This window comes from Podarcis bocagei (assembly GCF_964188305.1).
Source record: "Podarcis bocagei genome assembly, chromosome: 17".
Classification (NCBI taxonomy): domain Eukaryota; kingdom Metazoa; phylum Chordata; class Lepidosauria; order Squamata; family Lacertidae; genus Podarcis; species Podarcis bocagei.
This window is the reverse complement of record NC_138143.1, coordinates 2,632,313-2,646,550: the sequence shown is the minus strand read 5'-3', so window position 1 is coordinate 2,646,550 and position 14,238 is coordinate 2,632,313. Positions and strand designations below refer to the sequence as shown.

The window sequence follows — 14,238 nt, the reverse complement described above, 5'->3', positions numbered from 1 at the left end:
GTCACAAAGTTCTTCCTTATGTTTAGCCGGAATCTCCTTTCTAGTAACTTGAAGCCAGTGGTTCCAGTCCTACCTTCCAGAGCAGGAAAAAACAAGCTTGTTCCTTCTTCCATGTGACAGCCCTTAAGCTATTTGAAGATGGCTATCATATTTCCTCTCAATCTCCTCTTTTCCAGGCTAAACATACCCAGCTCCTTCAACTGTTCCTCATAAGGCTTGGTTTCCAGACCCTTGATCATCTTGGTTGCCCTCCTCTGCACACTTCCCAGCTTGTCAACATCCTCCTTAAATTGTGGTGCCCAGAATTGGACACAGAATTCCAGGTGTGGTCTGACTAAGGCAGAATAGAGTAGTACTATTACTTCCCTTGATATTGACACCATACTGCCTGGAATTGGTTAGAGCATGGTGCTGATAATGTCAAGGTTGCAGGTTTGAGCCCCAAATGGGACAACTGCATATTCCCACATTGCAGAGTTGTACTAGATGACCCTAAGGGTCCCTTCCAGCTCCACAGTTCTATCATTCTATGATGCGTTCTAGAATAGCATTAGCTTTTTTTACTGCTGCATCACACTGTTGACTCACGTTAGCTTGTGGTCCACCAGGACCCATAGATCCTTTCACATGTACTTCTGGCAAGCCAAGTGTCCCCTATCTTATATTTGTGTAGCTGGTTCTTCCTGCGTAAGTGAAGAACCTTACATTTGTCCCTGTTGAAATTCATTGTTAGCTTGGGCCGAGTTCTCCAATCTGTTAAGGTCATCTTAAATTCTTACTCTGTTTTCTACAGAATTAGCTACCTCTCCCAGTTTGGTGTCATCTGCAGATTTGATAAGCGTCCCCTCAATTCCTTCGCTCAAGTCATTAAAAAAGATATTGAACAACGATGGGCCCAGGACAGAACCCTGTGGCACCCCACTCGTCTTTTCCCCCCAGGATGAAGAGGAACCATTAATGAGTACTCTTTGGGTTCGGTCTGCCAACCAGCTACAAATCCACCAGTTACCTCATTCACTTCACATTCTACCAGCTTGCTTGCAAGAATATCATGGGGGAACTTTGTAAAAAGTCTTACTGAAATCAATATACACTATGTCCATAACATTCCCCTGATCGACCAAGCTTACTCCATCAAAAAAAAGAAGAAAAAAAAGAGGTTTGTCTGACTGTGACATGACTTATTTTTTGAAAAATCCGTGCTGGGTCTTAGTAATCACAGCATCTTTTTCTAAGTGCTCACAGACCAAATGTTGAATTATCTGTTCTAGGACCTGTCCTGGTATTGATGTCAAGCTCACCAGTTGGTAGTTACCTGGGTCTTCTTTTCTTCCCTTTTGAAGATGGGGACAACATTTGCCCACCTCCAGTCTGCAGGAACCTCACCTGTTCTCCACAAATTCTCTGAGGCTCTGAGATTACACCCACGAGCTCCTTTAGTACCCTTGGATGCAGCTCATCAGGCCCTGGAGATTCAAATTCATTTAAAGTAGCTAGGTGTTCACTTACTACCTCTTTTCCTATCTTGGACCATAGCCCTCCCCTTACATTATTTATTCTCTTAACACCAGGTTTGGCATCGCTTTCCTTTTGGGTGAAGACAGAGGCAGAGTAGGTGTCAAATAGTTAGTTCTGCCTTCGCTTTGTCACCTAATAGCATTACTCCGCCTTCAGTACTCCATGTAGAGGACCTTCCACTTGCTTGTTCTTCCTCTGCTTCAGACACAGCTAAAGAAACCTTTATTATTTTTTAACCTCTCTTGCAAGCCTGAGTTCATCAGAGCTTTAGCCAGCCTGACCTACACCCTGCAACTGTTGGATACTCATGTATACTTCTCCTTTGTGATTTCCCCTTTCTTCCATTTCCTATACATAGCTTTTTTAACTCCCAAGCTCATCTCTCCATTTAGAAACTCACATGCAACTTGGACTCCCTTCTCTTTGTGTATTTCTGGCCAAGGAATCTCACTCAATTGTTCCTTCAGTTTTTTGAAATTGGTTTTCTTAAAGTCCAGAGCGCACGTCCGACTACACCTAGCTTTCCTTTCCTCTGTATCGTGAAACCCAGAAGGACATGATCCAGTCCTCCCAAGTTGATTGATATGCACCCAGTTTGAGCATTTACAAAGAATGAAAATGCTAAAGGTCTCTAAACCCCACAAAATATTGTTAAGACCTGGAATGTAACCAAGTGGGAGCCACTTACCAGTCACATGTCTGAAAATGTGTGTTCAAAGCAGGACTTGCTGCATTACTCTGGGTAAACTTCTAAACAAATCATTAGAAGATTTACTTATACTGTACCTTTGAACCAAAGTTGTCACTCCAAAGTTGCTCATGATTACAATCCACACATAAAGTGATAATATATTAGGGGTGGTGGAGGTGTTTACTTTTACAGCCGCGGCCCAGTATACCTGAAGGAGCGTCTCCACCCCCATGGTTCAGCCCGGACACTCAGGCCCAGCTTCGAGGGTCTTCTGGCGGTTCCCTCACTGCAAGAAGCGAAGTTACAGGGAACCAGGCAGAGGGCCTTCTTGGTTGTGGCGCCCGCCCTGTGGAACGCCCTCCCATCGGATGTCAAAGAAATAAACAACTACTGTATCTGATGTTTAGAAGACATCTGAAGGCAGCCCTGTTTAGGGAAGTTTTTAATGACTGATGTTTTAATGTATTTTTAATATTTTCCTGGAAGTTGTCCAGCGTGGCTGGGAAAACCCAGCTAGATGGGCAGGGTATTAATAATAATAATAATAATAATAATAATAATAATAATAATAATAATAATAATAATAATAATAATTTTTAGGGGGGTATTATTCTCCTTGTGAGGTAAGACTCAAAGTGATTTTGAGATAGTCATGTACCCATAGAGATTTCAAAGTATGAGAGGCTTCCCCCCCGCCTCTTCTTAAGATGTTATTAGTGGCGCCTTCTTAATGCACTTCATTGTACAGTGGTACCTCCGGTTGCAGATGGGATCTGTTCCGGAGCTCCGGTCGGATCCTGAGGTTTCTACAACCAGAGGGACCGCTTCTGCGCATGCATGTGACGCAGTAGAATGCTTCTGCACATGCATGCATGGCAAAACCCGGAAAAATACTTCTGGGTTTGCCGCGTACGTATCCCTAAGGATACATAACCGGAGGTGAATGTAAGTAGAGGTACCATTGTATTTGTCTACAATTGACCAGTTGAAACAAGGTCATCAGCAGGCTACGAAGGCCTCTCCTGGAAGGCAACTCCTGAAGGCTGCTTAGGCCTTGGGCACTACCCCCCAGGCAGCAACCTACCAAAAAGCAATGATTGCCATAGCAACTGGCCTGGCTCTGGCAAGCACCTCTTCCCTCCTCTTCAGCTCAGTCAGCAGGGTAATAAAAGACAAAGCAGGAATCCTAAGGTGTGGAGGTAGAGGAAGGAAATTGGGGCAAGTTGCTCAAAAGGGGCATCTGGGAGTGGGCTCAGCCAATGATCTTTCTGAACTGAGGCTCAGCAGGGCTTCCAGAGTAAGGAAGGGTGTGGAGAAAGGAGATGCAGGCTGCAATTTTCTCTTTCTTTGCAATATATACAAACCATTCCAGTTACAGAATGGGATTGAGCAAAATATTTCCAATTCTAACGAGTCATGTAGGGCAAGGCTCTGTTTCTTCTGTTTGAAGTGCAGCAATTTAAAGCTGTAGAGCAAGATTTAGCCAACAGGGAAGCTCATGAACTGCTCCACTATTACACAGTAGGACATCTTGACAGGTGGTGGGGCTGCTACCTGTCTATCACCTGATATCATCAGGACACCAGGTGACCCAACTTCGAAGTTTATCCCAGTGGGGCTTTCTGCAAGCACCAGTCATGACTGCGTGCCAAGCAGCAATAGGGAGTGCACTTTAGAGTTCTCAGTTGTTCCTTTGCAGTTGTAATCACCTGCCTCACACATGATGTCCACACATGAGGCGTGGGGCAGGTGGCTGTGGTTTAGGGGAAGACAGCCTCTGGAAAATTAGGACCTGCTGGATAGAAATTTCTCAGTGCTGCTTTAGAAGGCCAAAAGTATTTGGAAATGAGCACAGTTCTTTGTGAGGTCATCGAGCTCTTTGGAAATGCAAAGGTCACTTACAGTTGGCAGGAGAGCCTTTGTGAAGCAAATGTTTTACACAGACGCCCCATGGAGTTAATGGTGTTTACTTTCACATAATGCATGCACAGGCCCTGTTTTAATCTGTAGAATCACAAATGCCTGCAATAAACCTCTGATGGTTCAAAAGGCCACCCATGCTATTGGGAATGGCCCTAGTGTCAGGAAAGCCATACCTGCGTGTTGTAGGTGGAGCAGTGCTGGATGATGCGCTGCAGCTCCTCATGCACCAGCTCCACACAGCGAAGGCTTGGCTCCTCCAGGCGCTTGATCTGACGCTTCACAAGTAGCTCAAAGGAGACTTCCGGGACAAAGAGGGCTGGACGGGGTCCCTGCAGGGTGGAGAAACCCCATCAGTATAAGCTGCTACCCAGGCTGGGCAGGAAGCTGACCAACTAAGGCACGAGAGGCCAGAAGGGGCCATGATTTGAGCCCACCAATGCCTAGTTATGGGTTGCCACAGGCAGCATCTCCCAAAAAGTCATATTCAGCTGAAGGGTATTTCTGCCTTACAAGGGCTCTGCTAGTTTCCGTTAGTACCAGAGACAAGATATGAATAAATCCTGGCATTTATATTTTCCAAAGGAATTGTAATCACTGGCTTCTTTGTCCCAGCATGCCTTGCTGCAACCAGAAACCTTTTTTTGCACCAAGAACCCAAGAACTTTTACTCAGGAACGACTCTCACTGCATTCAAGCGGGGTCAGCCCAAAATAAATTTGCAGAAGAATCGCAGCTCAGTTCTGCAAAAACTCCCCTTCATTTCATGTTCAGACATTACAAATGGCAGGCGGGACTTCCAGCATCCACAGCAACATTGGTCTCTCTTCCTCCCTCTTCTTAACATCCAGCCTGAAGAGAGCTCTGGTCAACTTAAAAGGTTACACATTGCTTCAAGATTTTTGGTTGGGACTAATAAAGCTGGTTTTACTTTATCATTATCATCATCATCATCATCATCATCACCATCTCTCCCTTCGCCCTAATGTCCCAGGGTGTGTTATAACAATTTAAAATACAACACTGAAAACAGTTTAAAAGCTTAACAGTTACAAAAAAAGAATGCAATCACAAAAGGGTGGGTCCTGAAAATATACAGCTCAGTTGTCAAATGCCAGGGCAAAGAGCTCCATCTCCAGCATTTGCCAGCAGCTGTAGAATGAAGATGCCAGATGCTCCTCTGTGGGGCAGGGAGTTCCACAACATAGGGGCTGCCACAGAGAAGGCCCTCTCCCAGGCCACAAACACACAAGCTGTTAACTACCAACTGTTCCACCAATCTTTTTTTGGGGGGAGGGGAATTGTTTTTATTGGTTTTCCAAATTATTACAAACTGTTACCAAATTGATTCAATTTAATACTATTTCCAAAACCAGTTTCCCGCTCTCCTTACAAGATATGTCTAAGATAGACCCCCATTGCTGCGTTCTCAATCTCTAGTTGATATCACTCCGTAGCTGCCAATAATATTTTCCATCAGCTGCCCCTTTACAACCCTGCAAATAGATCAAATAAACCTTAGTGTATATATATTCAATAATGGCATGAGTGGTATTTCAGTAAGTTCTCATTTCCAGATTTCGGTGTGGTTTTTCAGCTTGGATCTTCTCTCCATGCAAAGCATGGGAAATAAACAAGATGAGCTTGAGCTCTTGGTACAGCAAACTAAATATGACATAATAGGCATCACTGAAACCTGGTGGGATAAGTCCCACGATTGGAATGTAATAATGGGGGGATACAATCTATTTCAGAGAAACAGACCAGACAAGAAAGGAGGAGGAGTGGCGTTATATGTCAGGGATGTGTATACCTGTGAAGAGATCAAAGATTTAGAACCTCAAAGCCAAAGTGAGAGCATTTGGGTCAAAATTAAGGGAGAGAAGAATAACAGAGACCTCATTGTGGGAGTTTACTATAGATCCCCAAGCCAAACGGAGGACATAAATGATGCCTTCCTGGAACAGATGGCCAAGCATGCAAAAGGAAGGGAGATAGTAGTAATGGGGGGACTTCAATTACCCGGATATTTGTTGGATGTCAAACTCAGCCAAGAGCATAAGGTCAAACAGATTCCTCACTGGGCTACAGTATACTGGGAAACTGTGGCAACTTGTATCTATAAGCCTTCTGCTATACTTGTTTTAAATCTTCCTCCTTCATTTTTTGTATTTGGACATTTTCTTTGCCTTTGTATCTGGACATTTTGATTTGCTCCCCCTAGAGGGTAAAGTAAAGGCCGGCACAGCTCAGGACAGTGGAATTTTCTATTGGGAAACGGTTCCCGTGGGAAACGACCTTGACATGAGTGGCACACAAGATGAGATAGCTACAAGAGCCAAGACTAGACAACAACAACAGCACCAGCAACAGCACCAGCAACAGCAACAGCAACTGCAACAAAAGAAGAGAGGTTCGATTACAGGCGTAACTCCTACAGGACCTATAGGAACAACAGGACAAGAAAAAGTGACAGCTGTCTCCATGGATGCTGTGACACAAGCCTTACTTAAGATAAACCAATCCCTGGAGACTTTAACAAAGCAGAGCTCAGAAAACACACAAAAATTAACAGAGATATCAGCAAGACTAGACCAGAATACAGAATCTATAAACAAATTGGTTCAGGAAAATTCTGCAACACGTAAAATTGCGGAAGAAGCTAGAGCGATTGCTGGTGAGACTCAAGAGAATCTAGAACCGATTGCCAAAAAGGTTTACGAGCATGATGCAACTCTGGCTCTGTGGGAATTACAGAGAAAAGAGAGAAATCTGAAATTGAGATTAATTCCAGAGAATGAAGGTGATAACCTCGTGGAGTTCTTAACACAAGAATTTGCTGACTGCTGGGAAGATTTGGAGGAAGACGAATTTAAAATTACAACAGCGTTTAGACTGGGCAAAAAACAGGACAGAAAGACTCCGAGGGATTGTCTGATTACCCTCAGATCCAAGGAAGAAAGAGACAAAATACTAAGACTACACTTTGAAAAGGCCTTGCAAATTGGAAATTCAGCTGTACAGATTTTTAAAGACATCCCAAAATATATCTTGGACTTGAGAAACTTCTATAAGGACTTGGCTCTTCTGTTAAAGAAAAACTCCATCCGCTTCAGGTGGGAATTCCCACAGGGACTGTCCTTTGACTACAAGGGAAAGAAGGTGAAAATAAAGACTATTCAAGATAAAGAGAAATTTTTGGACAGAAATCAAGAGGACTTGCAGAAGGGAACTGTGGACCCAATTGCAGAACAGAGGAGAGCAATAGACATTCTGAATTTATCGTTTGGACATATCCCACCACCATCAGAGGAAGAGCAACAACTTGGAGCTGTTGGAGGAGTGTCAGAAAAATAACGAGATGGCTTTGCAATTCCTCAGCTGGAATTGCAATGGGCTCAATGGGCCTTTGAAGAGACGACAAGTTTTTCATATTTTGAACAGAGAACAATTGGATTTGATATGTCTACAAGAAACCCATATAACCAGAGCTCACAGGAGACTACTTATAAATAAAAGACTAGGATAAGAATTTATCTCATCAGACAAAGTTAAAAAAAGAGGAGTTGTGATATATGTAAAAGAGAAATGGGCCCCAAAAATGTTGTTTAAAGATGAACAAGGGAGATATTTGGCAGTGGAGATACAAGTACAAGGAGAAAATTTTTTGATTGTTGGAATCTACGCACCAAATGAAGGCAAATCTGACTTCTTCAAGAGACTTCATGAAACTCTGACGGACTATTTGGATTACAATATGATTATTATGGGAGACATGAACGGTGTGGTCTCCACTAACATGGACAAGGCACAAAGACTAACAGTTACCAAGGAAGGGAGACTTCCTAAGACCTTTTTTGAAATGACGGAAAACATGGACTTGATAGATATATGGAGAACAAGGAACCCTCTGGAGAGAGAGGGAACCTTTTTCTCCCAAGCAATGATGACCTGGACCAGAATCGATCAAATTTGGATTACTAGTGGTATGGCTCCAAAGATCAAGAAGGTAGAAATCTGCCCAAAAACTTGCTCCGACCACAACGCTGTGAAGATGGAAATGAAACTTACAACAACTGGTCAATTTAGATGGAGAATGAATGACACCCTCTTTCGAGATAAGGAGATCCTTATGAAGGCCCAAAAAACTCTAAAAGACTACTTTGAAATAAATTTGAGGGCTGATGTGGAAAAAAGAGTGATCTGGGACGCAAGCAAAGCTGTGATGCGAGGTTTCTTGATCCAACAAAACTCAATAAAGAGGAAAAAACAAAATGAGAAAAAAGAAAAGATTTTGGAAAAGATAAATGAAGGAGAGAAAAAATTAAGAGTAAAACCAAAGTCCCAGGAGATCCTAAGAGAGATTAAGTTATATCAAACACAATATATGGAATTGATGAACCAAGAGATCGAATGGAAGATAAAGCAAATGAAACAAAAGACATTTGAATCGGCAAATAAATGTGGCAAACTTCTGGCATGGCAATTGAAGAAAAGGCAGAAATTAAATACAGTTACAAGCCTAGAAGTGGATGGAAAGAATATATCTAAACCTAATGAAATTAGAAATTGCTTCCTGAGTTATTTTAAAAAACTTTACACTCAAGGCCCGCAAAATGAAGAAGATATAGATAAATTCCTTGATAAATATGGACTACAAAAAATCTCTCATCAAAGTAAGATGGATCTGAACCAGAGAATAACAGAACAAGAGATAGAGGCTGCCATTCAGAATATGCAATTGGGCAAATCTCCAGGACCAGATGGACTGACTTCTAGATACTACAAATCGTTGAAGGAATGGCTGATTCAACCATTAAAAGAAGTCTGTAATGAGATCCTAGAGGGAAAAAGGCACCTGAATCGTGGAAAGAAGCATATATTTCACTCATACCAAAGACAGAGACTGAAAAGACTCAACTGAAGAACTACCGCCCAATATCACTACTTAATGTGGATTACAAAATTTTTGCAGACATTCTGGCAAAAAGATTTAAAAAAGTGTTGATGGAAAAGATTCATAAGAACCAAGCAGGCTTTCTCCCAAAAAGACACCTAGCAGATAATGTAAGGAATATAATAGACATTTTGGAAAAGCTAGAGGTGAACATAAATACTAAAGCAGTACTGATTTTTGTGGACGCGGAGAAAGCCTTTGACAATATCTCTTGGAGCTTTATGATAAAGAATCTTCATGGGATGGGGGTAGGCCAAGGTTTTGAGAATGGTATGGCTGCAATATATTTTGAACAAAAAGCTAAATTGATTGTAAATAACGTAATAACTGAGGAACTTAAGATAGAAAAAGGAACACGACAGGGGTGCCCAATTTCCCCATTGCTCTTTATTTCAGTTCTGGAGGTGTTGCTGAATATGATTAGGAATGACCAGCAGGTTAAAGGAGTGCAGGTCGGAGCTAAACATTATAAGTTAAGAGCATTCGCAGATGACCTAGTATTGACTTTGCAAGAGCCAAACACTAGTACGAAAAAGGTCCTGGAAATAATCCAACAGTTTGGCCAGGTAGCTGGATTTAGGTTGAATAAACAAAAAACTAAAGTTTTAGGAAAAAATTTAACAGATATGGAAAAGGAGAAATTCCAAGAGGAGACAGGGCTGACGGTGGTCAAGAAGGTGAAATACCTAGGGGTTTATTTGACATCTAAAAATGTGAATTTGTATAAGGATAATTATGAAAAATGTTGGTCAGAAATCAAAAAAGATTTAGAAATATGGTCAAATCTGAAATTGTCAATGTTAGGCCGAATTGCAGTGATTAAAATGAATGTATTGCCTAGAATGTTATTCTTGTTTCAGACCTTGCAGATTCTTGACAAGATGGAATGTTTTAAGAGGTGGCAGAAAGATATCTCGAAATTTGTCTGGCAGGGCAAAAAGCCCAGAATTAAATTTAAAATATTGACAGATGCCAAAGAAAGAGGGGGTTTTGCCCTGCCGGACTTAAAATTGTACTATGAGGCAGCAGCTTTTTGCTGGCTGAAAGAGTGGATGCTCCTCGAGAACACTGACATTCTGGATCTGGAAGGTTTCAATAATGCATTTGGTTGGCATGCATATCTATGGTATGATAAAATCAAGCTGCATAGCGCCTTTAAAAATCATATTGTTAGAAAAGCATTGTTTAATGTGTGGATAAGATATAAAGATCTGTTGGAAAACAAAACCCCCAGATGGGTGTCACCAGTGGAGGCTAAGGCAGTAAAGAAACTCAATATGGAGGCCGGATGGCCGAAGTATTGGGAAATTTTGGAACAGGAGGGAGATAAATTGAAACTACAAAGTCATGAGAAAATGAAACATAAAGTACAAAATTGGTTTCAATATCATCAAATAATGGAGTTTTTTAAACAGGATAGGAAAATTGGCTTTCAGGTGGAAAAATCAAAATTGGAGACTGAACTGTTAGAGCCCAATACTAGGAATCTATCAAGAATGTATAACTTGCTGCTGAAGTGGAACACACAGGACGAAACAGTTAAATTGGCTATGATTAAGTGGGCACAGGACATTGGTCATAACATTATGTCTGCTGACTGGGAATGGTTGTGGAACACCGGTATTAAATTCACGGCATGTAATGCCTTAAAGGAAAACATTATGAAAATGGTCTATAGGTGGTACATGACCCCAGTCAAGCTGGCAAAAATTTATCATTTGCCTGATAATAAGTGTTGGAAATGTAAAGAGACTGAAGGTACCTTCTATCACCTTTGGTGGACATGCCCGAAGATTAAGGCCTTCTGGGAAATGATTTATAATGAAATGAAAAAGGTACTTAAATGTACTTTTCCTAAAAAACCAGAGGCCTTTCTCTTGGGCATTGTCGGCCAATTGGTGTCAAAGAGGGATAGAACTTTCTTTATGTATGCTACAACAGCAGCAAGAATACTCATCGCAAAGTATTGGAAGACACAAGATCTACCAACTCTGGAAGAATGGCAGATGAAAATGATGGACTATATGACACAGGCTGAGATGACAGGCAGAATCCGTGATCAAGGAAAAGAGACGGCGGAAGAAGAATGGAGAAAATTTAAGAGATACCTTAAGGACTATTATAAACTTGACGAATGTTAGTATGTTGAGGTTTGCAGGAAAAAAAAGGGATACAGTGACATAAGAACAGATTATAGAAAAGATCAAGATGACAGAGGTTGGAAAGGAATGTTTAGAAGTTGCTAAAAAATTATGGACATTGGAATGCAGAAAGGGGGGGTATGGGGGAGTCCTGGAAAAGAGGTTTATGAAAAAATGTTATGAAATTATACGTGTTTGTATGTCTTTTTAGGTGTTTGTTTGTCTTTAAAAATTTTGTAAAACCAATAAAAATTTTATAAAACAAAAAACAAAAAACAGATTCCTCACTGGCCTTGCAGACAACTTCATTGTCCAGAAAGTGGGAGAAGCAACAAGAGGAACTGCCATTTTAGATCTGGTCCTAACCAATGTTGATGACCTGGTTAGTGGGGTAGAAGTGGAAGGATCATTAGGCGCGAGTGATCATGCTCTTCTGAAGTTTACTATACAGCGGAAAGGAGCACCCAAGCATACTAGGACTCAATTTCTTGACTTTAAGAAAGCCGACTTCATAAAACTTAGGGAAGTGCTGGGTGAGAGCCCATGGACAGTAATACTAAAAGGAAAGGGAGTTCATGATGGCTGGGAGTTTGTTAAGAGGGAGATAGTAAAAGCACAACGTCAGGCAATACCAATGAGACGGAAACATGGAAGGTGCTTAAAGAAGCCAGGGTGGCTATCTAAAGAACTTTTAACTGAGTTAAGATTAAAAAAGGATGTGTACAAAAAATGGAAAAGGGGGGAAACCACCAAAGAGGAATTCAAACAAATAGCCAGCACGTGTAGACACAAAGTCAGAAAAGCTAAAGCACAGAATGAACTCAGGCTTGCTAGAGAGGTTAAAAGCAACAAAAAAGGCTTTTATGGGTATGTTCGTAGCAAAAGGAAGAACAAAGAAACAGTGGGGTCACTCAGAGGAGAAGATGGTGAAATGCAAACAGGGGACACAGAAAGGGCTGAACTCCTCAATGCCTTCTTTGCCTCAGTCTTCTCCGATAAAGAAAACAATGCCCGACCTGAAGAATTTGGAGCAAATGATTCAGCAGAGGAAACACAGCCCAGAATAACTAAGGAGATAGTACAAGAATACTTGGCTAGTTTAGATGTATTGAAGTCTCCAGGGCCAGATGAACTGCATCCAAGAGTATTAAAAGAACTGGCATATGTGATCTCAGAACCACTGGCAGTCATCTTTGAGAATTCCTGGAGAACAGGCGAAGTCCCGGCAGACTGGAGGAGGGCAAATGTTGTCCCTATTTTCAAAAAGGGGAAAAGAGAGGACCCAAATAATTATCGCCCAGTCAGTCTGACATCAATACCAGGGAAGATTCTGGAGCAGATCATTAAGCAAACAGTCTGTGAGCAACTAGAAAGGAATGCTGTGATCACCAATAGTCAGCATGGATTTCTGAAAAATAAGTCATGTCACACTAACCTGATCTCGTTTTTTGACAGAATTACAAGCCTGGTAGATGAAGGGAACGCAGTGGATGTAGCCTACCTTGATTTCAGTAAGGCATTTGACAAGGTGCCCCATGATATTCTTGTAAAGAAGCTGGTAAAATGCGGTCTTGACTATGCTACCACTCAGTGGATTTGTAACTGGCTGACTGACCAAACCCAAAGGGTGCTCATCAATGGTTCCTCTTCATCCTGGAGAAGAGTGACTAGTGGGGTGCCACAGGGTTCTGTCTTGGGCCCGGTCTTATTCAACATCTTTATCAACGACTTGGATGATGGACTCAAGGGCATCCTGATCAAATTTGCAGATGACACCAAACTGGGAGGGGTGGCTAACACCCCAGAGGACAGGATCACACTTCAAAACGACCTTGACAGATTAGAAAACTGGGCCAAAACAAACAAGATGAACTTTAACAGGGAGAAATGTAAAGTATTGCACTTGGGCAAAAAAAATGAGAGGCACAAATACAAGATGGGTGACAACTGGCTTGAGAGCAGTACATGTGAAAAGGATCTAGGAGTCTTGGTTGACCACAAACTTGACATGAGCCAACAGTGTGACGCGGCAGCTAAAAAAGCCAATGCAGTTCTGGGCTGCATCAATAGGAGTATAGCATCTAGATCAAGGGAAGTAATAGTGCCACTGTATTCTGCTCTGGTCAGACCTCACCTGGAGTACTGTGTCCAGTTCTGGACACCACAGTTCAAGAAGGACACTGACAAACTGGAACGTGTCCAGAGGAGGGCTACCAAAATGGTCAAAGGCCTGGAAACGATGCCTTATGAGGAACGGCTAAGGGAGCTGGGCATGTTTAGCCTGGAGAAGAGGAGGTTAAGGGGTGATATGATAGCCATGTTCAAATATATAAAAGGATGTCACATAGAGGAGGGAGAAAGGTTGTTTTCTGCTGCTCCAGAGAAGCGGACACGGAGCAATGGATCCAAACTACAAGAAATAAGATTCCACCTAAACATTAGGAAGAACTTCCTGACAGTAAGAGCTGTTTGACAGTGGAATTTGCTGCCAAGGAGTGTGGTGGAGTCTCCTACTTTGGAGGTCTTTAAGCAGAGGCTTGACAACCATATGTCAGGAGTGCTCTGATGGTGTTTCCTGCTTGGCAGGGGGTTGGACTCGATGGCCCTTGTGGTCTCTTCCAACTCTATGATTCTATGATTCATCCTTGTTCAAGTCAGTTCTTTCCCTGCTTAGCTGATTAATTGCAGCTCCTCTGGCTCTGCTCACACTACTGAAGGTCAAACGTTTTCTTCACACAGATAACAGAGTCAAACTGCAGCATGAAGTAGCTCTTGAGGAGAAAAACGTTCTGGAAGCAGCCTGGCCATTGATTTCCAATACAGTGGTACCTTGGTTTACAAACTTAATCCGTTCCAGAAGTCTGTTCTTAAACCGAAACAGTTCTTAAATCGAGGTGCGCTTTCCCTAATGAGGCCTTCCACCACCTGGTTTCCATTTGTAGACCAAGGTAAAGTTCGCAAACCGGAACACTACTTCTGGTTTTGCGGAATTTGTAAACCGAATTGTTCGT

The 14,238-nt window shown here is 42.1% G+C and overlaps 1 protein-coding gene across 3 annotated transcripts in view; it reads right to left on the bottom strand.

Moving 5' to 3' along the window:
• LOC308577300 (dynamin-1-like protein) overlaps nucleotides 1-14,238 on the bottom strand; it is a 32,644-nt gene that overhangs the window by 3,768 nt on the left and 14,638 nt on the right. For all 3 annotated transcript variants that reach the window (XR_014003577.1, XM_081177377.1, XM_081177378.1), the window contains exon 11: nucleotides 4,306-4,461. Coding sequence is in view for 2 of the 3 variants with exons in the window: in XM_081177377.1 (XP_081033503.1) it covers nucleotides 4,306-4,461 (156 nt within the window). In the remaining variant the exon portion in view is untranslated. The remainder of the gene's footprint in view (nucleotides 1-4,305; nucleotides 4,462-14,238) is intronic.